At 40.9% G+C, this 26,759-nt stretch overlaps 2 protein-coding genes across 18 annotated transcripts in view; both read right to left on the bottom strand.

Annotated features, from left to right (window-relative positions):
* Positions 1–12,988, bottom strand: part of scrib (scribble planar cell polarity protein) — a 77,968-nt gene extending 64,980 nt beyond the window's left edge. For all 11 annotated transcript variants that reach the window (XM_035909635.2, XM_035909637.2, XM_087846242.1 and 8 more), the window contains exon 1: positions 11,911–12,988. In XM_035909635.2, the coding sequence (XP_035765528.2) occupies positions 11,911–12,069 (159 nt within the window). In that variant the 5' untranslated portion in view covers positions 12,070–12,988. The remainder of the gene's footprint in view (positions 1–11,910) is intronic.
* A 4,314-nt stretch (positions 12,989–17,302) lies between these two features.
* LOC102778806 (poly(U)-binding-splicing factor PUF60-like) lies at positions 17,303–26,747 on the bottom strand. Of its 7 annotated transcripts, none has more exons than XM_087846237.1 (12): positions 26,659–26,747; positions 26,015–26,111; positions 25,710–25,805; positions 23,441–23,530; positions 22,852–22,902; positions 21,523–21,684; positions 21,343–21,435; positions 19,657–19,870; positions 19,340–19,572; positions 18,746–18,860; positions 18,120–18,367; positions 17,303–18,031 (listed from the first exon to the last, which is right to left on the bottom strand). In XM_087846237.1, the coding sequence occupies exons 3-12, from the start codon at positions 25,785–25,787 to the stop codon at positions 17,732–17,734; spliced, it is 1,584 nt and encodes a 527-aa protein (XP_087702363.1). In that variant the 5' UTR covers positions 25,788–25,805; positions 26,015–26,111; positions 26,659–26,747; the 3' UTR covers positions 17,303–17,731. The 7 variants fall into 7 exon arrangements, with proteins under 7 accessions (XP_087702363.1, XP_087702362.1, XP_006795213.2 ...); XM_087846236.1 differs by having other exon boundaries at positions 26,600–26,719; XM_006795150.3 differs by lacking the exon at positions 26,015–26,111 and having other exon boundaries at positions 26,659–26,725.
* Between the last annotated feature and the right edge of the window lie 12 nt (positions 26,748–26,759).

Below are 26,759 nucleotides of genomic sequence, written 5' to 3'. Positions count from 1 at the left end.
ACAGCCATCGCTTTTAAATATACAAATCATAAAATAACAACAAGAACAATGACAACACCTTCTTTAGAGCTTCTTAAGATTACAGCAAAAACTAATAAATTGCTGAGGGACCTTTTAGTTTCTCTGAAAGCTCCATGACTTCAATTCTTGGAACTAAACACTCCGGGGACTTTTAGTATAAACTCGGCTAATTATACTCAGCACCATCCTTCCTTCTGCAGTTCTTAAGTCCTCGCTAGCAGTCAATGCTCAATGCGGCAGGTTATCACAGCACGTTCACCCTATGGGTTTATTTCCGATTTTCAGCCTGAAGAGAACGAGCACAAGCGATGGATGTTTTAGCATACCGTAATTGCTGACCATAATCTGGACTACTAAAATGATATTAAATCATAACATTGGAATGGTTCTTTTTCTCCTCCTTGCACCTAGAATACCATTAACTAGTTCAGTGTTTGCATGTAAAAATGGCTCTCCACAAAGAGTCTTAGCAACACACACATCCAGAAAGGAAATTACACTAGACTTCCATTAAGTCAACAGACAACTACGAATCAATGCAGCTATGGCCCACATGCACACTCATATCAAGAGGGAAGAGGTGCTACCAATAACTTTTTTGTTAACCATTATGAATCTAAGACTAAATTTAGACCTTGACTGGAATCTTATCGGCAATCACTCACAGATGATGATCTGTCAGATCACTCTACATTGGTGCAACCTTTTTATTTTAGCATTTCTTACACAACCTATAACTAAAAATCATATCTATCCATCTGCAGACATCACCATCATTTGTTGGGCTTTAATCTGAAAAAGATCTACATCTGAAGACCAGCTGAAACTGAATTTTCATCTTATTCTTCAAGTTCAGCTTCTGCACAGTGCTCCCAGTTGTGTTTCAAGTCCCAGAAGAACATAGGCTAGGTTAATTAAAACTCTACTCGATTAAAGGAAGCCCACAGTTAACAAGGAGACTAAAATTAAGCTTGATTAGCTTGAGAATTGAACTGAAGCATGTTGTGCGTATCAGCCAAGCTGCAGCGCTGAGCGAAGTGTCTGTGTGTGGGCTTTTCCAGCAGGAATGTGAAATCAGTGAGTTCAAGTGTGTGTGAGAGTGAGGGGAGAGTCCGTTCAGCTTCCAGAGGGTAGGGCAAACTCCTGGAGATTCCAGACATGCCTGAATTTCCTAGGAAGTCACGTTCTGCAGTGCAAACACAGCTACGCTCAGTTAATTACACAGAACACACCGAGCTACTCACAACGTCTCAGCAAAACCATTATTATGGGAGAGCTGAGGCAAATCTGCTTAAAAATTACCCCTAATCATAAAACTGTATCAAAACAGGAGTAAATGGTCTGGCCTTATATAAGAAAAGATGTAAAAGGGCACCCTGAGTTCAAAAGATTCCCATTTTCTGAAAAGCTGCAGAAGTCTATAAATGATTTGTCAAGTTTGCCTGGTGGGAGAAGTATTATTAGAAAGCCACCCTCTGAGAAAATGAGCACAAAGAGTTGTATTGTGAAATGCTGCGACGGCTCAAGTTAAAATAACTGACCTTTTACTGTAAACAATGCCATGTCTATCAACACTTACTGCATCAGTCATCAGATTTTGGCGGCTCTGTTGTGACCACATCAAGTCACTTCAAAGCTAAGAGGTCAACACAAGAAAAAGGAAAGGAAAGGCTTAAGTGCTGAGACAAACGCATTTCTTTAGAAAAAGTAGCACTGGAGATGAACAGATATGTGCTCGGAGGGGCTGCTGATGTGCACGCACTCATAGAGGACAAAGCGTCACCGCGTCCTACACAAACCCGACACGGCCTCGTTCATTATTCATCAGCAGGCACAGCATGGCACATATATGCGTGCATGCCGCTTTGTCATCTCCGAAGATCCCTGCTGTGCTTTTTTTCTATTGACCTCTTGCACTCATTCTTCCTGTATTACACACAAACATTTACCCATCAGCACCTCTCTATTAGAGGCCTGAAAGTGTGGCATCACCCAGCCTGTGCTACATTGTGTTTGCTTAAAAACTAATAAACCAACCATGACCGCAGTAACAAGACCATTTCCACACAGATGGGCCTTACATTTTTAGAGAGAACAATAAATATATTTTCTTTGTTTGAATGTTTTTCTCTGTGCCAAAGCACAAATAGAAATAGTAAATACTACCAATCCTACACAAAAATGGACAAAAAAAGTCAATTCAAGTCAATACAACAACGGAAAACAATCCACCAAACGAAACATCCATATGCTCCTTCCACCCTTCACTAAAGTAGAAAGTTTGCACTTCCAGAAAGTTTTGTAATATATTAGTTAAAGAGCTCATCAGTGCAGAAAAACAGAAGATGCTGTGCAAACATGGGTAAAATAAATATGATAAATGCCATACAAAACTGCAAATGGTAAATAAAGATGTATTAGCTGATTTATCTAAGGATCGTTAGATGGTCAGAACACTGGCTGCAAAACCCACTCATGATACCAGCTAATGGGAGGGAAAATCAATACTGTGATCAATAAGGAAGAGAAGCAGGCAATTTAGATAAGTTGTTAATGATTGTTCAGTCAGTGATAGCTTTAATGTTAAGGAAATCCTGAACTCTGAGAACATCCTTGATATTGCACAAAAGCACACAAATGGTTTGTTTTAATAAATCTGCATGCACCGACACTAATTTGCTTCGGGAATGAAAGCGTCTGCAGACGAGATTTAACTTTCTGTGTTTCACAAAGCAAAAGCAGCTAAACCACATACGGACAGTATAAAGGACGGATGTAGCTGCTCGCCCACTTATATACAGTCTACAGTGCAGAATGTGTGTGACATCACATACACATACACATACACTAGTGACATATTTAATCACTAGTGTACATATATTTATATTTATAGATACATATATATTTAGTCATCTTTTCTCTTTTACCTCTAATATTTTGCTCCTTACTATTTTTCTATTTTTTTATTATTTTATTTTATTATATTTTCTCCTACTGTATCATGCTGCTGAGTGACTGCTGCTCGTCAAACACATTTCATTGCAATGTTGACCCTGTGCTAACTTGCATATGACAAATAAAACTGAAAACTGAAACATCAGTGAGTGTCTAACTTTAGTTAAAGAGCACTGAAGTAGTATGTAGACATGGGCATCATAGTAAAAAACACTGCTGTAGTTGTAATACTGTCAGGGCTGAACATAGCAGATGGGAGGGAGAATGCAAGGGTTTCATCAACGTCTGCAATGGGAAGGTAAAAATATGCAAGGCTCAGTCTATGGCTTGGAAACAATATTCACTCAAAATTTGGGTTAAGGTGAAAAGTATTGGGTTTGAACCAGTGTGGCTGAATGGCAGTAACATCAAGTGATGAAGAGTTAAACTGGTGTGCAGACAATGCTATCGAAGTAGTAAGCACTGCTGTGGCTGTGTTATTTATGCTTCTTTATCGTTTCCTTTGAGATCTCAAGCTTAACATTCCTTCATGGTTCATGCTACATCGTTCAGGATTACAAAGAAACAAGGCGCTTAACGTCCTTTATCAGAAACACCATCAGTTATGCACTGTGAGCATCTGAGCATGTATATGGAAGACAGAGGGAGAGCGAGAGCGGGAGGAGCAGGGGCAGAAAACAAACAGAAACAATGCCGTGCTTGGAGGAGCACTGGAGCAAAGAGCATTAAAACATAACCCAATTTTTCTAAAACGCTGCGTTTTCTAAACGCTCTAAAAAACAAGGTCCAGATTCAAGATGGTCACACAAAAACAGTCCATTCCAGGACTAACTTAATTAATCCCACTTCCTGCTCACAGAGACGCTCCCAACAAAAAGGAATCAACAAGAAAAAACACAGGCGTTAACAGATCTGTCCGGCCTGAACTTGAGGCACTTTTATGCTCGACGCGTCGATTGTGTCTAATGATGATTTTCACATCACATCCTGTGACACCGGCCAGTCATGTCACTCTTGATTTTTGTAACCTGGTGCTTTGCGGGCGGCTGTCGTGGTTGGGTCAAAGATACTAGTGTACGATCGCGGCAGTTTTCAACCGCATTTTTAACAATAATGTTGCACAGAAGCTCACAGAGATGTTCCAAATGTTTGAAAACGTGAGTTTGTGGAAAAAACTTTGCAAAAAAAACAACCAAAAAACACTTGACAAAGTCTTGGCTTTCAATTTTGACTTCTTCTCCTCCATATCAACACTTATTCCATGATGCTGTCTAAGTGGTGACATCCATTGTTTAGGAGAACACAGCAGTTTCTTGCTCCTTAACTGCGGGTATAAATGGCTCCATCAGTCTGATAACGGCACAGCTGTTAGGGAATGTTAGGGAATAAATCCACACAGTTCAAGCTCTTTCTCTTCCCCTCATTCACACCGTGGCTGTAAATACTCTGCAATATTGAACTTAACCTGGTTTAACCTGGGAGTGGAGCAGGTAAGATGACTGAGAAAATTAACCTGCACTGATAACAATGAACTTCTCTTATAAATGACTCGAGGTCAGGTGAACTGACCTAGGCTGCTCCATAAGATTACAAAATGCATCTACTCATCATATTGTCACCACAGATATCACTCATGCTTGAGCCTAATTCTGCATGCATCACAACTACAGTTTTTATGCAAATCTGCCAGGTTTCTTCAACTATTAAAACTAAATTAGACTGAGATAAGGAGGCTTAAGATAAAGGGCGGCAATCCATTCACAAACCACTGGTACAGACAGTACACTGGGCAGAGGATGTGAGGCCTATCACTTTTCAGAGTGATAGGCCTTCAGTGATTGTGTGTGGCCTACAGATAAAGGGCAACGTTTGTTTGTGGTTGGTTTTAATGCCATCCTGGATGACATATTCCCCCCACGGGGACATCGACACCCTGACGGATTAGCCTCAAAGGGCCACTTGTGTGACTGGGAGTGCTGCCCCTGAGCTTCTGTACAATCAGAAAGTTCAAAAACAGCATCCAAGAAATGTCACAGCTGAATTGAAACGCTCCAAACTTCATATGCTCATTGACAGCAGTGATTTTCTTACTCCTTTTGGAGTCTGTAGCCTAAACATAACCTGTTGAAGATGTGCAAATGCCATAGACAGTTTATGTCTGTGAAGGTTCTCAGTCATCCAGGTCATCGTAGTCAAAGGAGCTTGCAAAAAAAAGCGTCTGGACTTCTTTAAGTTAACTTAAAGAAGTCCAGACGCTTTTCTTTGCAAGCTCCTTTGACCATAGACAGTTTACTCACACAGAATAAACATCATTCCTAGAGACAAGTAGCCCTATGCCTTTCTGATGTTTCTAAACCAACTGTTTACAGGATAAGATCAACACATAATTACAGAGGGACAAAAAAAATGGTGTCACCTTACATCATGTCTGTCTGTAGCCAACACCAGGTATCCTTCCTATCTCAGTGCACCAGCAGCTACAGACTCTCCCCTACTGCAAACAGCTGCCACTGCCACCACAGCCATCAATTATTCACCAGAGCTTTGCCTCTGTGTTTACCTTTGAGGCAGGGGCCAGAGTGCACGGGAGAGTGGTGTGAGACAGCAACACACAGACCAGCATCTAGTCCGAATCACACTGAAGACACAGGATCATTTGATGAGCATGTGCTACTGTGCTCAAAGTCAATTTAAACACACAGGATCGGACTCGGATCATATTATAACGAGGCTACGAGTTGTAGATGGCGTTTATTCTCCATATCAAGGTGACTTGCAAGTAATACTCATTCAGATTATCAATTATCATCCGTTAGTAATTGCTAAATTTGAAGAGCAACTCACAAGTCAAGCATTTCAGCTGCTGGATTCAGAAAATGTTCAGCATTGTTTTCTGAGAAATAACCTGAGATGAAACACTCATCTCAGGTCAAAACAGATATAATCTCTCTTGACACAGAGCAGTGTGTCAGAGGTATATACCCTTTCCAAGTACATGTTGGCTGTTGGTCCACATGTACTTTAGATATATAACTAGGCTGTGTACTTCAAATGTTAATTTCAGTTACCATTTTGCCTTCTCTTCATAAGTGAAAACAAGATGAAACACTTATCACACTACAACCTGTTTCACTATGATGGTGCTCTTTTGTCTTTAGGCACACCTCTTCCAAATGCTGCCCCTCCCATTTTAGTTACCATTTGTTTGGGATTTTTTTTAAATTAAGTTTCACTCATGAATCTAGCATTAATGAGTCTAAGTTATCATATATAAAAAAAAATTCTCATTGGGATTTTTGCCATAATTGAGCAGCAGTAACATGCACCGAGTCAGATGTGTGTTTATGCATGCCTTACAGAAGCAACGTGTTGCACTCTATGATTCCTTTTACATAGTTAAACACTGCCACTTCCCAGAAAGAAGGTTTTAAAATGCCAAACGGTCTCATGCCGGCTCGTGGAATCCTCACAACCTCAAATCTAATGTTTTTTCCGTGTTCCTTCTGTCTCGGTTCCACTTTTATAAAGGGCAAAAAAAGGTCCAGATTTGGAGGCGAGAGCTGCTTTTTAAAATATGATGTATGAATAAAATTAACCTAACCCCACTATTAATTGAAAATACATAATCTGATTTGGACAGGTATAGGCAAAGAAACAAAATTGGTTTAGCCATGAAAAACAACTCTGTTAATGACATAACCAATATTATATTTCAATCTGAATGCATTTTACTTATAAGATTGGTGCATAATATACCCTGATCATGACTGCAAACAAAAAAAATTACTTTACCATCCCTTTTTAAGATTTTTCTGATACTGGGCTTGAAATGGGGGCGGGAAGGAGAATGCACACCTGTAGCTGTGTAATGCAGATCTGGGATCTGTGACCACTTCGCTTCTTCTTCTTCTTTCCGACCTCACACTGCACATCATGGACTGATGAATGACCCCACCAGACCCCCAGAGGAGTGAGGATGAGTGGAGCTCAGCTCAACTCACAGAAGCCCCCTACTCCTGTTAATCCATCTCCGGAATAACCCCCTCCAATCACCACTATATACTCACTCTCTCGCTCAGACATACACCTCCCATTACCCCTCTGTCCCACTAGATTGAGGGGGAGGGGCAGGCAGGATGTGAGACCAGCTGGTCATCAGCTCAGACAAAGAAACCTGCTGAATGAGCTTGTGCATCAAAAAGAAACCGGCCTCTCACATTGCTCTTTCTTCATAGTCTCACCAGCTCTGGATGTGTTTTCAATTTTAAGCGGGGTGGTGATTATGATGACGATAACGGTGATTGCAAAATATTACTTCTGCTATCTCACAACCACAGTGGGGTGGGTCAATTTCACAAAGAGGTGATATTACTGTTTGTCTTAAGATGTGGACACATTTACACTGTGTGGACAACAGCACCGCCGGCTTTACCCTACATTATGAACAGCAGGGAAAGCAGAAAAGCCAGATTTCGTTTTACCGCAGAGAGGCCACCGGCAGGTGCAATTTATCTTTGGCCCTAGCCTACTTCAGCTAGTCGCAGGGGAGAGACAAACCAGGACTCCACTGTAAAGTTAACTGGAAACTCGGGGAGACGAGACAGAATGCATAACTCATGAGGACACAGGGTGAAATATACACGTCCTAGATTATGACACTAAAACTTAGTGAGCATCCCACTTCAGGCTATAAATTCCAGTCAGGGTGATGTTCTCTTATACCTTTATTAGGGATTACACAGAAGATGGGTACAACCGCTTTTCCATAAGATACACTTGTCCATTCAAACTCGTGTAAACTGATTCACATTTAGTCAAGGTTGAGTGAATAGGCCACTTTGGGTTTCATTTGACCGAAGGCCGAATAAACACAAGGGAGTCAGGAGAATGGCGCTCAAGATGTTTATCAATGCATTTTACATTCGCAAAGTGGCAAAGAAGCAGATACCACAGGAAGTGTGCACAGAGGCGCGCCGGCTTCCATGCAGGGGTCACAACTGTTGCGCTGCGGGGCTTTATCATGGCCGGGTGAAGCCCTAATCTGCCCTTTAGCCACAGATCTGTCAGCACATACAGAGAGGGTGACAGCTGAGGATTTAAAAGACTACAACGTCACCCTTCCTATTTAACAAGCACGTTTACATCCTGTCTCCATTCAAAACTAAATATCTGCACTCATAACTTTACCAAGTTAAAATAAAACCTTACAAGTTTATTCAGTCAAGGACATAAACAAGAAAGCAGTACATTCACAGCAATGACAGACAACTAAATAATGCACTTATTTAATAACATATTTGTCATACAACTGGTTTTGAGCAATGTTGAGACAGCAAATGATATAAATTATTGTAACATCTACCTTCAGTTGTACCTGGAAGGCCCTATTAGGCAACAACACCGGCAGTGACATGCATAAAACCTGTTTGGCAAAGTCTTACCGGGGCACACCCAGTTAGGATTTGTTCCCTAGTTCAACAATAGAAAAGCAAGAGCAAGTGCATATATTGAAACCTAACAGCAACCTGCTGTTTGATTTTGGCAGGTGTAACTGATACACACACACATATACACACACACACAATCTTAAAATTGATCATTTGAATCATGATATGCTTGCAGATTTAGTGTAAGCCTGGTGAAGGCCAACACAGAGCACACAGGAAACATGAAGAGCTATGACATTGGATATGGGAGGAAATCAGATGGGTGAATGGACTTCTTTGTAACCTGTCATGGGACTTGAGAGTGGCTAAAAAGATTATTCCCTCTTCCTCCATATGATATTCCAGCCTAGGCTAGTTTTTCAAAGCGGCTAAAAAGAAATTCAGACAGCAAACATCCTTGCTGAGAATACAGAGCTGAAAGTAGAGAGACTACTACATTTCATTTTACAATTTATGACTTTTATTAAACTTTAATTAAGATCAATGATTTCTCTAGCATTGCTTTGGATTCAGGAGAATTGGGCCTTTTATACTCGGGGTTTTCCTAGAAGTTTTCTGCAGATAAATCCAGCTTGTCACCCACCAAAGGCCCGTCTTAAGTCAGGAAAACCCTGACAGTCAAACTACATGGTAATTTACACAATAAGGAACCCAGCAGCAAAACAAATGCACGATTAAGGACTCCCTGTCATGAGAAAGAGAGTGGCAACAACTCAACAACTAAGGATGTATGAACATGTGGGGAATCCCCATCCAGTGGTTGACTTAAAAGGCTCTCTAAACCCAGTCCACACACACATAAGTCAAACTTAATGCTATTACTGTTCTACATAAAATAATCAGTGCCCAGATAAGATGCTCTTGAATTAGGAAATGGGAGACATCATCACCAGAGATAACAGCGAGCAGTGTGGTGGGGGCCGAGTCATAGCAAACTTAAGAAACTGTCAGGATGGGGCGTGCAAATCTCCCATCTGTTCACGCCGTTAAACCCCTACCAACAGCATCCAGACCCATGCACACCCAGCGTGACACTAATTACTGCTACATCTTGACTGCTTTATTCTTCACTACCAATTTAAAAGCAGTTAACTGCATTTCAGCATCTATAGTTTGTGAAAAGGTGCTCGAATTTTTTTCAATACGTTACCTATCACATACACACACACACCTGGCCAGCGCGTCTTTGCTAATTTAAAAGAAGTGACAGTTTGCAGAGGTATCACCCCCTGAGCCGATTATTCTCCATCTATGGCACATATTGTACATGGTGGTGCAGGAAAAAAGAAGGCCAGGCTGTCCAGGCTGTTTGTCATATGAAAGGTTGGCTCGTTCACAGACGCACATGATGAACTGATGAGCAACAGAAGAAAAAAAAAACAAACAACTAGGATGTGAGACTGAGTCTAAAAATAGCTGAAGACTGACTAGTAGGTCCACAGAGTCATCTCTGACTTGAATACATAGTGACAGGGCAGGAGCACAGAACTGCACAGAGGCACTCAGCTGTGAGCTCATAGTGGCAATGCCATTCATCATACAGTCAGTGTCCTTGTTTCCAACCCTGTATTGACCTGACCCCCTCGTGCCGCTTCCTCGCTGAAGCCCCGCTGATTCTGGGGACCACAGAACACCCAGATGCTTCGTGTCTGCATGCTACGCATTTACCGTGACCACAGGAGACATTCTGTCACCACACATTTATGTCTCTCGATTGAAGCCAGCGCCACGCAGACAGGCTCAGTCGGTTAGCCGTCTGTGCCGGAGTATTTGGGTGTATCTGTCACTCTGTGTTTCAGAGGACAGGAACCAGGTACACCGTGGATGTCTGTCAGGTACGAAGTCGAGGAAAAGCACTCTGTCTGCCAGTGAACCTGATCAGGCAAACTAGGCTAAGATAGTTCAGCTGATTTTTTTCTCCATGCACAATAGAAAACCTATAAGATTTTAATTCCTAAGGCAGTAAGAGCGTAGTTTAAAAAAAACTAAGGGAAGAAAAGGAAATAAAATACAAAAATTGCCCAAATAAGTCTACACCTGTAGTTCTTGGACTGTGGGGTGGAACAGAAAAATTTTAAGTTTTTGGGTTTTTTTTACCTTATTTATGTAAAGTTTAACTTGGATCCTTGATGACTGATTACAGTGAAACAGTGATAGGCTGTCTCTCTGTTTGCAAGAGACAGCCAATCACAAAAAGCTAGCTCTGACTGGATAGTAAAGGAAACTAAAGCGGCTTATTTCAAACGGTTACAATCTCATGGGCTGCACCAATGCACAGTGTAAGATAAATGTGGATTATTTTAAACTTTCATACATGCAAAGCTACTTTATATGAAAATATGATAATGGTTGTCCCCTTTTTCTTGTCTTGAATATCAGTTTTATTTACCAAGAGACTGTAGGATAAATGGTCAACAGTGGTTCCTGCAATGAATGTGTATCTACTGCTCTGAGAAAATAACAAAAAGCTCTATTGTGTTTTCATTCCCAGGTGGTCCAGTGCCAACACTTCAGCCTCGGTTGACCTTGAGTTGTTAACAATCTTTATCGGTGAATATGCCACTCGTCCCTTTCACCACTAAAGCTAAAGTTGTGAAATAGAGACAGACAATGTCTATTCATACATACTCCCAGCAACATGACAATCACGATAATCACTGGTCTTACCAATGAACAATGTTTTCAACTAAACACTTGAGAGGCAAGAAGCAAGTGTTTTGTTCCGCATGTCTGAAGAAATCATACCGACAGCAGTCCTGCTCACCTTAAAATAAACTGAGCAGTGCAAAGAGAACTTTTGTCATATTTCAAACTGTGGGAGTGTGGGTGGGGATGGCTTTGCAAGTCATTCCACGCATGCCTTCAAGAGGCTGCATCCAATCCAACTGGCCAATGCTACAGGCAACACTGTGCATGCCAGCTGTTTTGATCCGAGCTAGTCCATCCATACTCTTCTTAACAGACAATAACACCCCAGTATTTACGCCATACTCTACTTTTTCTTCTATTGATAAACTCTGGCTTATCAGCACTCTACTGTTCTTGACAAAAAACACACAAATGATACTGGATTGTTTGTTTTTTTTGTTTTTTTTTTACTTAGGATTTAATTCACTTATATACTTAAAAAAATAGAAAAGCCAGGATAAATCCATTGCAAATAAGGTAACACCGACTAATGGCTTTGACTGTAGAAGGACTGATTACTGGCCCCACTATCCACTAACATATGTGCAGCACAACTTTGTAATGAATGTGTTGTTACAACACTGCAACTCATTTCCAAGCGAGGAATGAGGCAGCACTGATAAGGAGAAAGTACCTGAGCAGCTGACATTATGCAAACTGCTTTATTGGTTATGTCACCTTTTTTCTCTACAACAGGTGAGTGATTCTAAACTGTTAGCAAATGTGGATTTGGCGCAGTGACATGTACTGACTCACCCTATGGGTATTGGTATATAGGTGTTTTAAATTCTCTGCATACCTTTGGTAGCTCTTTGAGTTGGTTGGCATCAAGGAGAAGCTCCTCCAAACTGCGGCTGTATCGAAATATTTCATCAGGAACCGTCTGCAAGTTGCAATGCCGCTTGTCCACCGACTCGACGTGGCGGTTGCAGCGCCACAGGGGGATACACTTCAGCATGTCCGGCCGCCGGAGGGGAGGGGGGTCTGGTTGCCGGTGCTACTGCAATCTCCGCATCGGAGGGTGAAGCTGTGGGGGTAAAAGGTCGCTCTAGGAGAGAGGGTATTTTTGCTGTAGGGTCAAACACTTGCTGTGCTCACACGAAGATCCTTAACGAGAGGCCGAAATCCACTTAAGGGACACAAAATAATCCTTTCGATCTGTTAGCGATATTCCCCGTTTCAGTTCAGCCGTGTCCAGTGATTGTCAGGTCCAGGTCAGCGTCATCCAGCCCGGGATCACGATCAACGTAAACAACAACGAAAAAAAAGAAAGAATGAACGAAAAAAAGAAAACGAGAACTCCCACTCGGATCAAGTGTTTCCTCACTTCTTCGTACTGACGAGAGTATCGTTAGCTTGTTTTTCTACTGCCACCACATCCCCCGAATCAGACCCGAGCTCTGCCGCGGCTAGCTGGAAAACATGCACCACGAAACAAGCCCGCTACGCAGAAAGGCTGCTCCAAGTGTCGCACTCATGAGTGGCGACTGCAAAAAACACACACAGCCACTTGACTTGTGGTACAGATAAAACGGCTACAACGAAACAGCTAACGCAGCACAGAGAGCGAGTCAGCAGAGATTAACCCGAGTATGATAGTAGGATGTCCTCAAGCTAGTTAGTTAGCCAACATCGGCTAGTATAGATGACTGCACGTCTTTGTGCCTAGCTGCCGTTAGCTAATACTGATATAATAAAACCTATGGAAAACGCCGGCCTTTGGGGTATATTAGCGACATCTCAAAATTATCCAAATAAACTTCCCAGTTAGTTTTCTTTTAGTCCGACGTGCGTGAAAATGCCAGTAGCAAGTGCTGGAGCTCCGTGCGCAGCCGCGCTTACCTCCCCTGTTGCACCGAGGCAGGCCGGTTTGCCGTGTGGGGGGCTGGGCTCGGTTGAGCTGGAGCATCGCCGCTTTGCGCCTCTGTAACGGAGGCCACAACTTGCTTTATTACGCCACCTAGCGGTATTTCTCAGCAAGGTTAAGGAGAAAAGCTTTTCAAACATTGAATGCTAGTAAAAAACAAAAATGACATAATAATAATGGTCAAAATGGTCATAATGCTTATAGGCTTTTTACTATTTAACTTAGGCTTTAGTTTTATTTTAAACTGCAATAATCAGTGAGATCATCATCTGAGATCAGTTCAGATTGTTCCAGTAAACAGGACCACAATAACTAAAAGCATCATCAGCACACTTAGATCTAATTCTGGCAGCAGTTAAAAGATTGGACTTGGTGACCTGAAAGGTCTAGTAGGGTTATGGACACTGAGCAAGTCATCAATGTACTGTTGGGCCAAATCAGTGAGTGCTTAATGAACTAGTAGAAGGATTTTAAAGGTAATTTTGTGTTGAACTGGGATCAAACAGATAATACTGGCAAATATCCGTCTGTTTGGGTTCTCCGGCTTCCTCCCACACCCCAAAGACATCTGGGTAGGGGGGTTAACTACCAACTCTAAACTAGCTCTAGGTGTGAATGTGCGAATATTTGCCCGTCTCTCTCTGTTAGCCCTGCGATAGACTGGCAACCTGTCCAGGGTATACCCTGCCCCGTGGCAGCTGGGATAGGCTGCAGTGCTGTCTCCCTGTGACCCTGAACTGGAAAAGTGGAAGAAAATGGATGGGTGCACCTATCGTCTGACTTGCTCAGTGTCTAAAACCCTACTAAACCTGTCAGGTCTTCAAGAGCAGATCTTTTAACTGGATGGTAACTTTTCCATGTGTGTGTAAGGACTGTGGCTGCTGCATTCCGAACGAGTTGAAGTCATCCTACTGATGATTCAGATAGTCCTCCAAATTAAACAGTTTCTCAGTTGGTTGGTGATATTAAAGTCCTGTTTGTGGCACATTAGTATATGTGAGGGTGACCATTTAGAAGTCGGCCATCTTGGATACAACTTTTGTTTTTTTCCATAGGAAGAGGACCATGTGACACATCAAACTTATTGGTAATGTCACAAGAAAAACAATGGTGTGCTTGGTTTCAACGTAACTTTATTCTTTCGGGAGTTATTTACAAGTTTCTCTTTGTTCACAGCCATTGACATGTCGAAGAGGTTAACACGCGAGGACCTGATCAAAATTGTGTTGATATCTGGTGAACGCAGTAACCGGGTCACTGCAGCAGATTTCAATGAAAGACACCCTACGAGACCACCCATCTCCCATGCTACAAAATCAGGCAGGTGCATAAATTTGGGCGCCACAAAAAGAAAGAAAGAAATGAAATCAATATTTAGTAGATCTGCCTTTTGCAGAAATTACAGCCTCTAAACGCTTCCTGTAGGTCCCAATGAGAGTCTGGATTGTGATGGTATTGGTATTTTGGACCATTCTTCTTTACAACACATTTCTAGTTCATTCAGGTTGATGGCTTCCGAGCATGGACAGCTCTCTTTAACTCGCACCACAGATTTTCAATAATATTCAGGTCTGGGGACTGAGATGGCCGTTCCAGAACGTTGTACTTGTTCCTCTGCATGAATGCCTTAGTGGGTTTTGAGCAGTGTTTCGGGTCGTTGTCTTGTTGAAAGATCCAGCCCCGGCGCAACTTCAGCTTTGTCACTGATTCCTGGACATTGGTCTCCAAAATCTGCTGATACTGAGAGGAATCCATGTGTCCCTCAACTTTGACAAGATTCCCAGTCCCTGCACTGGCCACACAGCCCCACAGCATGATGGAACCACCACCATATGTTACTGTAGGTAGCAGGTGTTTTTCTTGGAATGCTGTGTTCTTTTTCCTCCATGCATAACGCCCCTTGTTATGCCCAAATAACTCAATTTTAGTTTCATCAGTCACAGCACCTTATTCCAAAATGAAGCTGGCTTGTCCAAATGTGCTTTAGCATACCTCAAGTTTGTGCTGTGGGCGGAGAAAAAGCCTCCTCTGCATCACTCTCGCATACAGCATCTCTTTGTGTAAAGTGCGCCGAATGGTTGAACGATGCACAGTGACTCCATCTGCTGCAAGATGATGTTGTAGGTCTTTGGTGCTGGTCTGTGGGTTGACTCTGACTGTTCTCACCATTCGTCGCTTCTGTCTATCCGAGATTTTTCTTGGTCTGCCACTTCGAGCCTTAACTTGAACTGAGCCTGTGGTCTTCCATTTTCTCAGTATGTTCCTACCTGTGGAAACAGACAGCTTAAATCTCTGACACAGCTTTCTGTATCCTTCCCCTAAACCATGATGGTGAACAATCTTTGTCTTCAGGTCATTTGGCAGTTGCTTTGAGACACCCATGTTGCTACTCTTCAGATAAACTTAAAAGAGGAGGGAAACTTACAATTGACCCCTTTAAATACTCTTTCTCATTATTGGATTCACCTGTGTATGTAGGTCAGGGGTCACTGAGCTCACCAAGCCAATTTGAGTTCCAATAATTAGTTCTAAAGGTTTTGAAATCAATAAAATGACAACAGTGCCCAAATTTATGAACCTGCCTAATTTTGTTTAAACAATTATTGCACACTTTCTGTAAATCCAATAAACTTCATTTCACTTCTCAAATATCACTGTGTGTCTCCTATATGATATATTTAACTGACATTTTTATTGTAACAACCAACAATTTATACAGGAAAATAATGACTATTAACAAGGGTGCCCAAACTTTTGCATCCCACTGTATTTTATGTCATATTGTTACAGCTTTCTATTTTATTTTATTATTCATTCTTTCTAGTTGCACACAGTACAACTAGATGATATTTTGATCCTGTGTTTGTTCGCAGAACTGACAATACCTGCTTTGGTGACTCTAAAGGAAACAGCTGTAAGAAGAAGAAAAAGACTTGAAATATATCTGCATAGTGATTTAGATTGAGGACTACCTATCAAGATATCATTTGACTATCACACAGATGTAGAGTTGTACAGTTTCAATAACCAAAGAAGTAATCTTTAAAGACCCCCTTTTTTCACTTCGTGCTCAAACCTTTTGTCCAAACCACTTATCGCTGTCATAATGAAAAACTTCTTCACACCTTTATACACAAGATTTCTAAAGCTAATAATCTTGCTTCCGTTTTCCATCGTGTGCTCTTGAAACTGTGTTAGAAAAGGAAGCCTAACCTTAAACTGACGCTTGGCAGTGACTTCCACGCCCTCATTCATGAAAGGGCAATTCTGAGCAATAAAATGTTAATATTGCGCAATTTTACAACCAATGAGTCTTATTTCTATCCCCAAACAGTTTAACCATGACATCATGTGAAATCACACACCCTTTCCTGAAAACACCAAAAAGATTGTACTACTCTCTGATCCTGCGTGTTTCAGGTCTGAAAACCAACCACTACTGTAGGCCCATGATGCCACCAGGGGCCACAACCAGCCTGCCAAAGTTCAGTTCAGCCCACTGGATGGTTTTTCAATGGGAGAAAATTGCACAAAGTCACTAACTACTCCAGTTTAAAATTCAATAAATAAATATGTTATTCCTTTTGCACAGATGCCAGTCTCACTACACGAGTGAAAAAGTCAAGTAGAGTTAAAAGTATTTCTAGATCTAGAAAAGGTTTTTGAATCTTAAAATTTTAAATACAGTTTTTGCTTCCTTGCAAAATCTCTGCACATATTTTTATGGCTTTTTACTGATGTTGGCCTGACTATGAATACTTCTTTATACTAAAGAAAGCAGAAAATATCTTGTGCAGTGGTTTTATTGACCTGGCCGAACTGAGATCAGTTTAGGCAGCATGTGGCTCATAAAGTAATATGAATGGGGATACAGCTAAAGTCAATCCAGCTAAAGCTTAGCTAGCTTGACAGAACCCCCAAATAAAAAAATATTCTAGTAAAAAGAAAAAAAACCCACTACACATTACTTTTAGTGTATTGTAAATAAAATTAATGTAAATGTGGCATTTGAATCAAATTTTAGACCCAAATCTGAACATAACCTACTCTGAACCAGGTTATATGGTCAGCATGTGTTACCATAGTGATCGAGCCCTTGCACCTTCCAGCTTTGAACTTGACTTAGCTGACATAATCATTCTTGCTAATAATTAATATATAATTACATAATTGCATAATTAATCTTGTTTCATTTAGACCAGCAGTTGTAGCTGCCTTTTTGTACTTAATGGCTTAATGAGCAACTGAATAAGAAATTATTCATACATCTAAATAAATTGAAGAGTTACTCTGCTACAAGATTATAAACGCCACACTTTTTGTGGACAAACAATAACCTTTATTGTACAAAGAAAAGGTGTTTTACATGTTCGGCAATTTCAGGAAAGAAAATAAAAGGGGCTAAAAGCAAGAAAACAAAAACAAAGTTTTTCTTTTAAACTTTTACCAGATTGGATTACAAAAATTCAAAACTTGCACCAAAAGGGAGTCTTCACAGATCACAAAGCAAAAAAACAAAAGAAAAGAAAAAAAAAAAAAATCTGACACAGAAATATCTTAATGAATCTCCCAAATGGAGCTTTTAACATTAATATCAACAGCAATTTTAAAAAACAAAAACAAAAAAACAAAAACAAAGAGGAGACCATAATAGGTTTCAGAGGCCCGCATCTTTAGCTGCAGTGACTGTGGCTGAGATGGGTTTGGGGCGACAGTTATGGGAGATGGGTGCTGGTGAGCCATTTCCGACACTTTACGCAGAGAGGTCACTGCTGTTGAAACGGTCTTGGTCATACACTTCGGCGACAACTTTGCGACCCCCGAACCAGCGGTCGTTGAGTGCCTGGATAGCTTTGTTCATCTCAGAGGCCATGGAAAACTCTACAAAGATTTTGACAATGATATCTGCATCCTCCTCTTCTCCTTGCTTTTCCTGGTATATGATGACTCTGTTCACGGAGCCGAACTTCCCGCACTCTTCCGTCACCTCGCCCTCTAGGTCATCATCAATGTCCTCTGGTCCAACCATATTTCGAAGCACCATCACTGTGGACTGCAGAGTAGAAGGACAGGATTAAAGTAAACACAAGTGATGATAAGGAAGTAAATAAGTGTTTCTAGATTAAAAAAAATAAAATCACCTCTGATTTTCGAAGCAGTTTCTGCATCACCATGTGTCTCGCACTGCTGCCCGAGATGCTCATGTGCTCCTGATCACTCAGCATCTCCTGCCCTGTACCATCCTGAAGCGTCTCTTCTTTCTCCTCTTTCTTCTCTTGTTGGTTGGAGCCACCAGCCTGATTAGACAGCACTGGCGGTGACGCGAGCACAGGGTTCACAAGACCGACCTGGGGAACCATTGGTATGGTAGGACGCACTGGAGTCACACCTTTTCAGGGAAGGCAGACACAGTCAGTGACAATGGGCAAGTCCACAGTACAACTATTAGTCCTGGATAAGACAATCCCATCATCTAAATCATCAACTCAACGTCAAAAATATCAACCAGAAAAACTCCAAAACAAAAAATTACAAACAGTACCAAGTCACCAGGGTAGAGGTGCCAGACTAATTGATTTTGACTAATGAAAATGTGGTTCATTTATTGAAATTTCTACCACAAAATTAGTGCTGTCGGCGTTAATCTCGTTAAAATGACGTTAACGCCATAAATTTCAGTTAGCGAGTTACGGCGGATCACCCCGTGCGTGGGGCTGGACCATTTCTTTAGCACAAAAAGAGGACTTGCTCATGTCTTGGTGCATACCTGTGATGACCCCTGGTGCCTGGGCAGCCATAACAGCCTGAGGTATTCCCATTTGCTGACTGAGAAGTTGAGGTGCAGTTAACGCTCCTAAGACTGACGCGCCAGCTACAGCCTCCTTAAAAGAGGGGGGGCCGAAGACATTAGGCAAAGGAAACACACAGAACACAACACAAGGCAGCACAGTCAACAATCACACAACATGGCAAACAATCAACTCAACATTGCCTCTCTTCAATGAGAATCGAGGTTACAAAGTAATTAAGTATTCTTAGCAAGTCAAAAATATCTAAGCAGTGATGCTAAACTTTTAAAATTATGACATTATACAAGGAAGAGCTTTGCTAATCAGTAAAGGTGAGGAACTTTCACCACTCAGGTTAACATATATACAGCATATAAAAACAAATGAGTCTTTCACCGTGTTTATAGGTTCTGTTTGAGTTTTGAAGACGTCAAACTGCATTAAAATAAGGTTACATTTTTAATTTTTAATAATACCAATAATAAACTGACAACAAAGTGGCCTTCTCTAAGTATAAATGCTAATGTTATCTGTACTGGTGTCATAGCTAGCTAGTTCTGTGTCATATTTACCTGGAAGGCCATTAAATCCCTTTGGAAGGGATTCATACTTGCCTGGGCTGTTATTTTAGCAGTGGCTGCCGCTGCAGCCACAGCTGCAGCAGGTGGCAAACCACCTGGGGTCGTGGGGGTCAGTAAGGGCATGGGAGGCGTTACTGCTTTGCCCACCCGCAGGTACTGACCACCCAGGTCAAACAGGTTCATAGAAGACACGGCGTCCAGGGCTGACTGAGGCTTTTCATACTCTGTAAAGGAAATAAAAACGCAGTTAGTAGCAGATTTATAGCAACACGAAGGTACGAGAGAATGCGACACCCCCCCAAGCTCACCAATGAAGCCAAAGCCTCTGTGTCGCCCTGTGGTGGGGTCTCTGGCTAACGTGCATGACTTGATCCTTCCAAAGGCCTCAAACACACTCTTTATGTCGTCATCTGACAGATCAGGGTGGACGGACGCCACGTAGATCCTGTTATAAGCACGCGCCTCTTCTGCCAGCTGGTCGATGATGGGTTGCGCCTGACCGATGTTACTTGGCCGCCCAACCTATAGCACAGATCAAACCACCAGGGCTACTGAGTAAAGCCTTTACTACATTACCTGAGAACGCACCTACCACAAGGCTCTATGTCCCTGCAAGGCTTACTTTCACCAGCCACCAAGCTCAGTCAAAGCCACTCGTCTCCTCTAATAAGTGTTTTTTAAATTACAAAACACTATAGCATTTTCCCAACAGGAGAAAATTTCAAGGATAAAATACTGATTACATTAATCATTAGACAAAAGAATAACCAAATAAAACTTAATTCTCTCTCTCTCTCTCTTTCTTTCTTTAAAAGCCAGATATTACAAGAAGACATCTACTAGCTGAGGATCAATAATTAAAAAGAACCTGACTATAAGGGTGTCAAATATCAACTCATTTACAATGCAAATGCAAAACCGGTCCTGTAAATAGCTGTAATACTATTATAGAGAAACTACACTTTGTATTAAAAACACAACATTTCTGCAGTCTGAGCTAGTGGCTAAAGGAACGCATTGAATATTTGGTGCTAGCGCTGCACATCCTCTCCTTTGCAAAAGAACTGAGCTCCCCGAGTAAGACGAGCGTCTGAGGGAGACTAGGATCTGTACTACAGATGGGGCGGCCAAGTAACACCAACCAGACGCAACCCATCATCAGCAGTCCATGGGCACAGAGCGATGTTATTTGCTGCTAGGCATCCCACTGGTCACTTGGTCACTAACACAAGCCTTGATGGCATCATGGAAGGCCAACACACACTTACGCACTGACACACACAAAAAACAAACAAACAAAAAAAAAAACTACACACGCATCTTCAATCATACAACACGCACCTGAAAATTAACAAAAACACAAGCACAATCACAAATTAGTGTTTTCACTTAAATAAAGTGACTGAGATTATACATTTAAGCAATTTTGCATATCAGGACTTCATATTCCTAATGGCAGGAAGTAATCTAAATACCAGTAGGGTTCCCACCAGTGTATTACCCGACCGGCGGGCCATCAGTCCTAAAAACAGCTTGGGAAAAAACTATGAAGTTATGAAAGAATAAAAAAATAAAATAAACACATGGAAATGTTGAGTCTCGATACACTTTTACCTGTTCACTTATAACTAGGGTTGCAACAATACAATCAGACATTGGTCCATTCCAGACCTGTTCTTCATGAAGGAAGCTAACAGTAAAGCCAAACACCCTTCTTTCCCTGCAAGTTTTTTTTTGCTTAACTGCATTATATATATGCATTAAAATAAAATAAAAAAAGTCTGGATATGGATAACCATGTGTATCGATAAGAGGAGCAGTATTTCTTGTCTTGCTTTCTGAATGTTTTAAAATATTCATAAAGATACTGCTGTATAGCTACTGGATCTTAACAGCTTTTATGACAGAAATCCTGCCCAGGTATATCCAACTATTCAAACTCTGTCCACATGAACTTAAGCACTTAAAAGATGTTTTTCTCCACACCAACATACCTTAATGTTTCGTCCTCCCAGCATGACTGAGTTCATCTGCTCCAGGGCCAGCTGAGCAGCCTCTGGTACATCATACTCCACAAAGGCAAATCCCTGCATTGTCAGACAAAGGTCAAGAATAACCTGCACACACTTTCTTTGCAATCTACGCCACGTCTCAAGTCAAAGTCAAACACTGACCTTGTGTTTCATTGTAACCGAATCCCAAGACATGTCAATGCTCTTGATTGGACCAAACGGGGCAAAAGCCTGTCTGATGGTGTCCTCACCAAGCTCATAGTATATGGAGCCCACATACACCCGACACATGATCGCTAGAGCGCGCTGCCTCTGAGCTGCCACCTACCAACCAAGGGAAACAAGACATAATAAGCATTAGAGAGTAAAAGAAAGGAGGAGAAACAAACACACATACACACACACAGAAAGAATATATGTGTATTTTCTACTGTGCTTGCTTTCCCCAAAATTGTTAGAGGCCAATTCCAAGTAAAGGGGGGTCTGGACAGGTAAATAGGGTAATAATGGGATACTGCAATGGACAGAACTTTGTGGGAAAAATATTAACATTTATAAAAAGAAAACAAAAACAAAAAAAACACTGATGTCATCAGAGGCGATTACAGTATGTCCTCTATTCTGTTACTACTGAACAGACATATGGAGGAAAACACATTGATGTGATTGACATGCACAGCCCTCACAAAAATTTTGGCTTCAGTAACTGACCTGTAGTCCGGGGATGCAAGTAAGGTAACAAAAGTAATCGTGGAGTTCAAACGAAATCCATACAAAGTCTTGATGAAAGCATTTGAAACTTTCTTCTCAAGTCTAAGGTGAGGGGCGCTTTAATCCCCGAAAGCTGCTCTGTTTTACTGACGCCTTTACTGCTTCTCTTAACTTTCACTGTGTCACCAACAAAAATAAGTTCGTAAAGTATAACATCGAGGGAAGATGACTTGTTCATTTAACAGAAAAAAAAAAGAGCTTGACTTTGAGATGGCCAAAAAATAGCCCTGTCCCACAATTTCTCTCATTTTGGTCCATTAAAGGGATTGCTATCCCTCTTTTGTCCCATGCCAAGAGCTTTGCTTTTTTTTGTTTTGTAAAATAAGCAAATGCATATTTTTCAAAAAGACGTGACTTTTCTCACATTTACAAACCTCCAATAAAGTCCTATAAAAACCATTTAAAGTGTTTTAAACAGCCTTTTTTCTATCTTCTTCTTTAAAAAAAATAAAAAATAAAAATACACAAACAAAATATCCCACTGCAACGCAAGAAAGCAAAGGAAGCGCTTCGACAATTAACAACAGCCAGTCATCTCAGAAGAGATTGCAGTAAAGTCGCAGGTACGTTAGGTGTAGAAAGCCAAGTTTTCTTATAAAATATGCATTCTTTGGTTAGGAAAAAAGGCAGGGACTGTTGCTATTGCAACAGTAAAAGAAGGGTAACAGTCCTTTCCATTGGGAATGCGCACAGAAAAAAAAAATTTAATAATCTATTGACCGATTGTAAAGGTGAGAGAGGATCTCCAAAGCCCATTGTCACTGCTGCCATCTGAAAGACAGTAAAGATGAAAAAAGTGCTGAAAAGTAGGTTAGATATCCCTTAGCTTTGCTTTTCTTTCTTTCTTTTTTTAAAAGGTCATTGCTTTGCTAAATAGACAAAAGCAGTAAGGCTTACACTATAATCAGACCCTCCCTCTAAACAATATACAGAGAGGATTTACCTCCTTTAGCTAAATTATAGCTCACCACACAGCAATAAACAAATACAAGCAAGTTCCCTTTAAAAGTGCAAAGCATTTAACATGATAACCAAAGCCTTCATGATGATCGTCTCCATCTGAAAGAGAACAAAAGGCAAAAGCAAAGGGCAAAAGGTCTACACATGCGTTCTTTTTCAAAGCACGTGGTAGAAGAAAGGCAAGACTTCCCAAAGAGCTAAGCCCAAACCGACTTGTGACAGTAGAGATGGCTGAATTACCAGTGCGAGAAAAGACTATGATATTCTGTCTACAGTCAAGACTCACAGGTGACACATGCACAACAAAGATTTTGTTTGGCACATTACCAGATAGTTTCACACATCTCACCTGGAGGTTGGTGAGCTGTTGCTGCTGGTGGGCGATGGTCTGCTTCACCAACACACTCTTAATACTTTGCTCCATGGCATACTTCTTAGCCTGGGAAAGGAGAAGCGAAATTACATGTAAATTCCACAGATGAATAAAAGATCAGTTCATCTATGTGACACGGCATGCAAAAACTAAGCTAAAATCCAAACTTTCATTTAATCCTACATTTTTAAAAAGTATAATAAGAGGAAAAAACAAAAAACCCCAAAACAAAACAGGATTTCCCATATAATAAACGAATTATTTGCAGTTTATGCATTAGAAACAGTTGAATAACTGCAGGTTTTGGGAGATATTTGCAGATGGTGCAGTTAAGATAAATACTTGAAATGCTGGAAAGTCTGGTTGTTCTTGATGTTTCATTGTTCAGTGGCATATTTGACTTCTAGAAACTTCTTTTTGCAAATTTTAGTCAGATTTGGGGATAAATCATTTTAAATACGGGGATGTAATAGTTTCATCCACCCACATAAAAACTACTTTTTCTACTTTCAGTCTTGGATATTAATATGCATACAGTTAAAAAGCACATTAAACACTTTGGTATTGGCCATCTGTAGCTCTTTCAGACACACCTTTACATTACAGCCACTATTTCCTATAAGTAACTACAGGAACCCTTAGTAAAAGAGAGCCAATAGCAGGTGTATCACTTAAAGTCTGACTGCATACTGCTTGATCTTGAAACCGCAGCAAAATCAATAGCTCCTAACTGATGTGCCTTAAGATTTCAGATAGATTGGCACATGTTTAACCATGAAGAACAACAGCTGTAACTTCATTAATATCTTATTTAAAATTAGCCAAAAGAAGAAGACTGACACTTTAAGAACCAACAGGATCTGACTTGAGTCATTAAACTAAAACCTAATTCATTACAAGTCTTTTGGTGTATTGTGGTTTGTCCCATAAAGTTTGTAGCACTGTCTGAATTCAGTCATGTTAACAGACAGATGAAGCCCACATGGTAATGCATTCAACATCTGAAAGGGGCTTCTAATCCCCTATTAAAAGTTATGAAAGGAGGGTTTTATATATATGTGACATAAAAGAAATAAAAGTATTGCAAGTAGACATATCCCTGTGCTCAATGTGGTATATTTGAGGTAATTTTAAAAACAAAAATCTAAAATTTTCATAACCAGTGTTAATAAATTTCAAATTAATAGCACATTACCTGTTGCTAACTGCAAGTTACTGGTTTGGTTTAATAACTGGTTTATGGCAAGTTTCACATGAAAAGAAACGTTACAGAAGTAAAGAGGCTGTTAAACATTAGAAGATTAAGGCCAACAATGACGTGTTCTTCCTCAATAAAAATGATAACACAACAGCAGTAAAGAATTAAGTTAAAAATTAATTATAGTATTTTCTGCTGCTCCCGTCCACTAACTTTTATTTGACAAAGTGATAAAGGCGGTGAATTAAGAACAAGATGAAAATAAAACTCTGATGCAAGCTGACAGCAGCGACCTCATCTCTATGTCGCAGCGACGGCACCATGCAGCGATGAGTCTAGGGGGTGTAATGAACTAATTAAAAGCTGAAGTGATTGATTACTTTGCAGATGAGGTTTTGTTTCCTTTTGTGCCTGTAAAAATATATTTAAAGGGCCAGTAAATCTGGTTCAGGGGGCGAGTAGTGGAAAAGGAAAAACAACATTGGACTAGGCCTTTTCCATAGTATATGATCTGGGATAACACGGGTTTAAAATTTTCCACAATATATAAAAAAAAAAAGTGTCATACGATTGCTGTACGAATGTCATTCATTTATGTCCCCTTGTGCGCCTCGCAATGTAACAATCTGACAAATCAAACATGCAGCACTATCTGCTGTTTGACCCCTTGTGAATATGGAAATTGAAAAATGGAAATTACCGATGCAGGTCCATTGCGGAAAAGGATAGCTTTAAACAGCTGGTTAAAAAGCTCGACCAAAGATTAAGTTCCTTTAGTTATTGTTAAAATATGGAGTTCAGCAGTTATTTTATTTTCTACTTTTGTTCTTACATTTGACTTATGCTGTGTCAATACTGTTGCACTATAATGCATCAGGGACTGCAGCTTCATTGGAAAAGAAGAATGAAAAATACACTGCTTTTGTTTCTTTCATCATAAGAACCAGTACTGCAAAAATTGTGATTTAATTTTGAGGCTCTAGCGCCCACCCCTACATCGGACATTTGTTCATAACATGATCACTAGCAGATAGTTTAATGTCTTACCCTCTGAAGTGCCTCCTGCTGCTCTGGGGTGAGAGGCGGCAGGCCAAGCTTGGAGCCCGTGCCCTGTCCATTCTCCATCGTCAGAGCTTCACCACCCTGCAGTCGAGAGAACAGAGCACTTTAAACAAAACACTGAGAAACAAGAGCATAAACCCCTGCACGTGTACACTGTTCATTCGCACTTAATTTCAATGAGAAATTACATCATCTCAAAATGAACAGGATATCGCTAAATAGGTCAACATTTAAAGGACATACACCCGGATTTTTTTTTTAAAGCAGGCGGGACTGGATGGGCTCCTTACCTACGCAACCCGCTAATCGCTGGGTCCACCAGACTGAGGCGGAAAAGCCCCCAAGGGGATGAGCACTGATGGGGAAGCTTTAACAAGTCAACAATTTCTAGGGGAAATAAAAAACGTCTTCAGACTAACAATAACAAAAGCAGGGCGCTAGAATCATTTTACAATGAACTCCATCTATAAGCAGCCGTCTTTGATCAGATCTTTAGTGAGCCAGGGTAATGCGCATGAACGCTAGCCTCGCGTTGTGTATACGTTAGCTGAGTATAGTAGTAGCAAGTGGGCTAAAGTTCAACCTTTCCCTAAGAACTTTTTAACTGAGGAATATATAAATCTTAACTGCAACCTCTTTGTTGCACTTGGATGACCTTACAACGGCACAATCAGTACAAGAAACTCCGCATTGATTAGCAAGGCCTGGTCTCTATTCAGATAGCGTTATCTTTGCTGCTAGCTGATATTAGCTAATGCTAGGCATTCATTGCTATGGCGCGTGAATTAATCTGCACGTTCCCCACAAGGATACGCCGTCAGATTTAAAGAACACACGGTGCACCTAAATACTAAGATAGATCGCATTTTACTTACGTAGCGACCGCTACAGCTGAAATCTGTTAATGTGCCTCTTTATCAAGGAAATTATTTACCGCAGTGTCCGTAACTGCCATGAAGCACACCTTCTCGGAGAGGCCCGCACACGTCAACGCTCGCGAGAATTGCTTGTTTTCAATGAAAGATATCGCGAGAA

This window comes from Neolamprologus brichardi, chromosome 9 (genome assembly GCF_056152115.1).
Source record: "Neolamprologus brichardi isolate AB-2024 chromosome 9, ASM5615211v1, whole genome shotgun sequence".
Lineage (NCBI taxonomy): Eukaryota > Metazoa > Chordata > Actinopteri > Cichliformes > Cichlidae > Neolamprologus > Neolamprologus brichardi.
This window is presented reverse-complemented; position numbering and strand designations above follow the sequence as displayed.

Excerpts from the sequence above, each read along its gene's own strand:
- LOC102778806 (XM_006795150.3), bottom strand. The coding sequence starts at position 26,679 with ATGGCAGTTACGGACACTGCG. Across the intron at positions 21,685-22,851 it reads CTCTCTCACCTTTACAATCG|GTGGCAGCTCAGAGGCAGCG; the intron begins GTCAATAGATTA and ends CTTGGTTGGTAG. Across the intron at positions 18,368-18,745 it reads GGCACCAGGGGTCATCACAG|GTGTGACTCCAGTGCGTCCT; the intron begins GTATGCACCAAG and ends TTCCCTGAAAAG.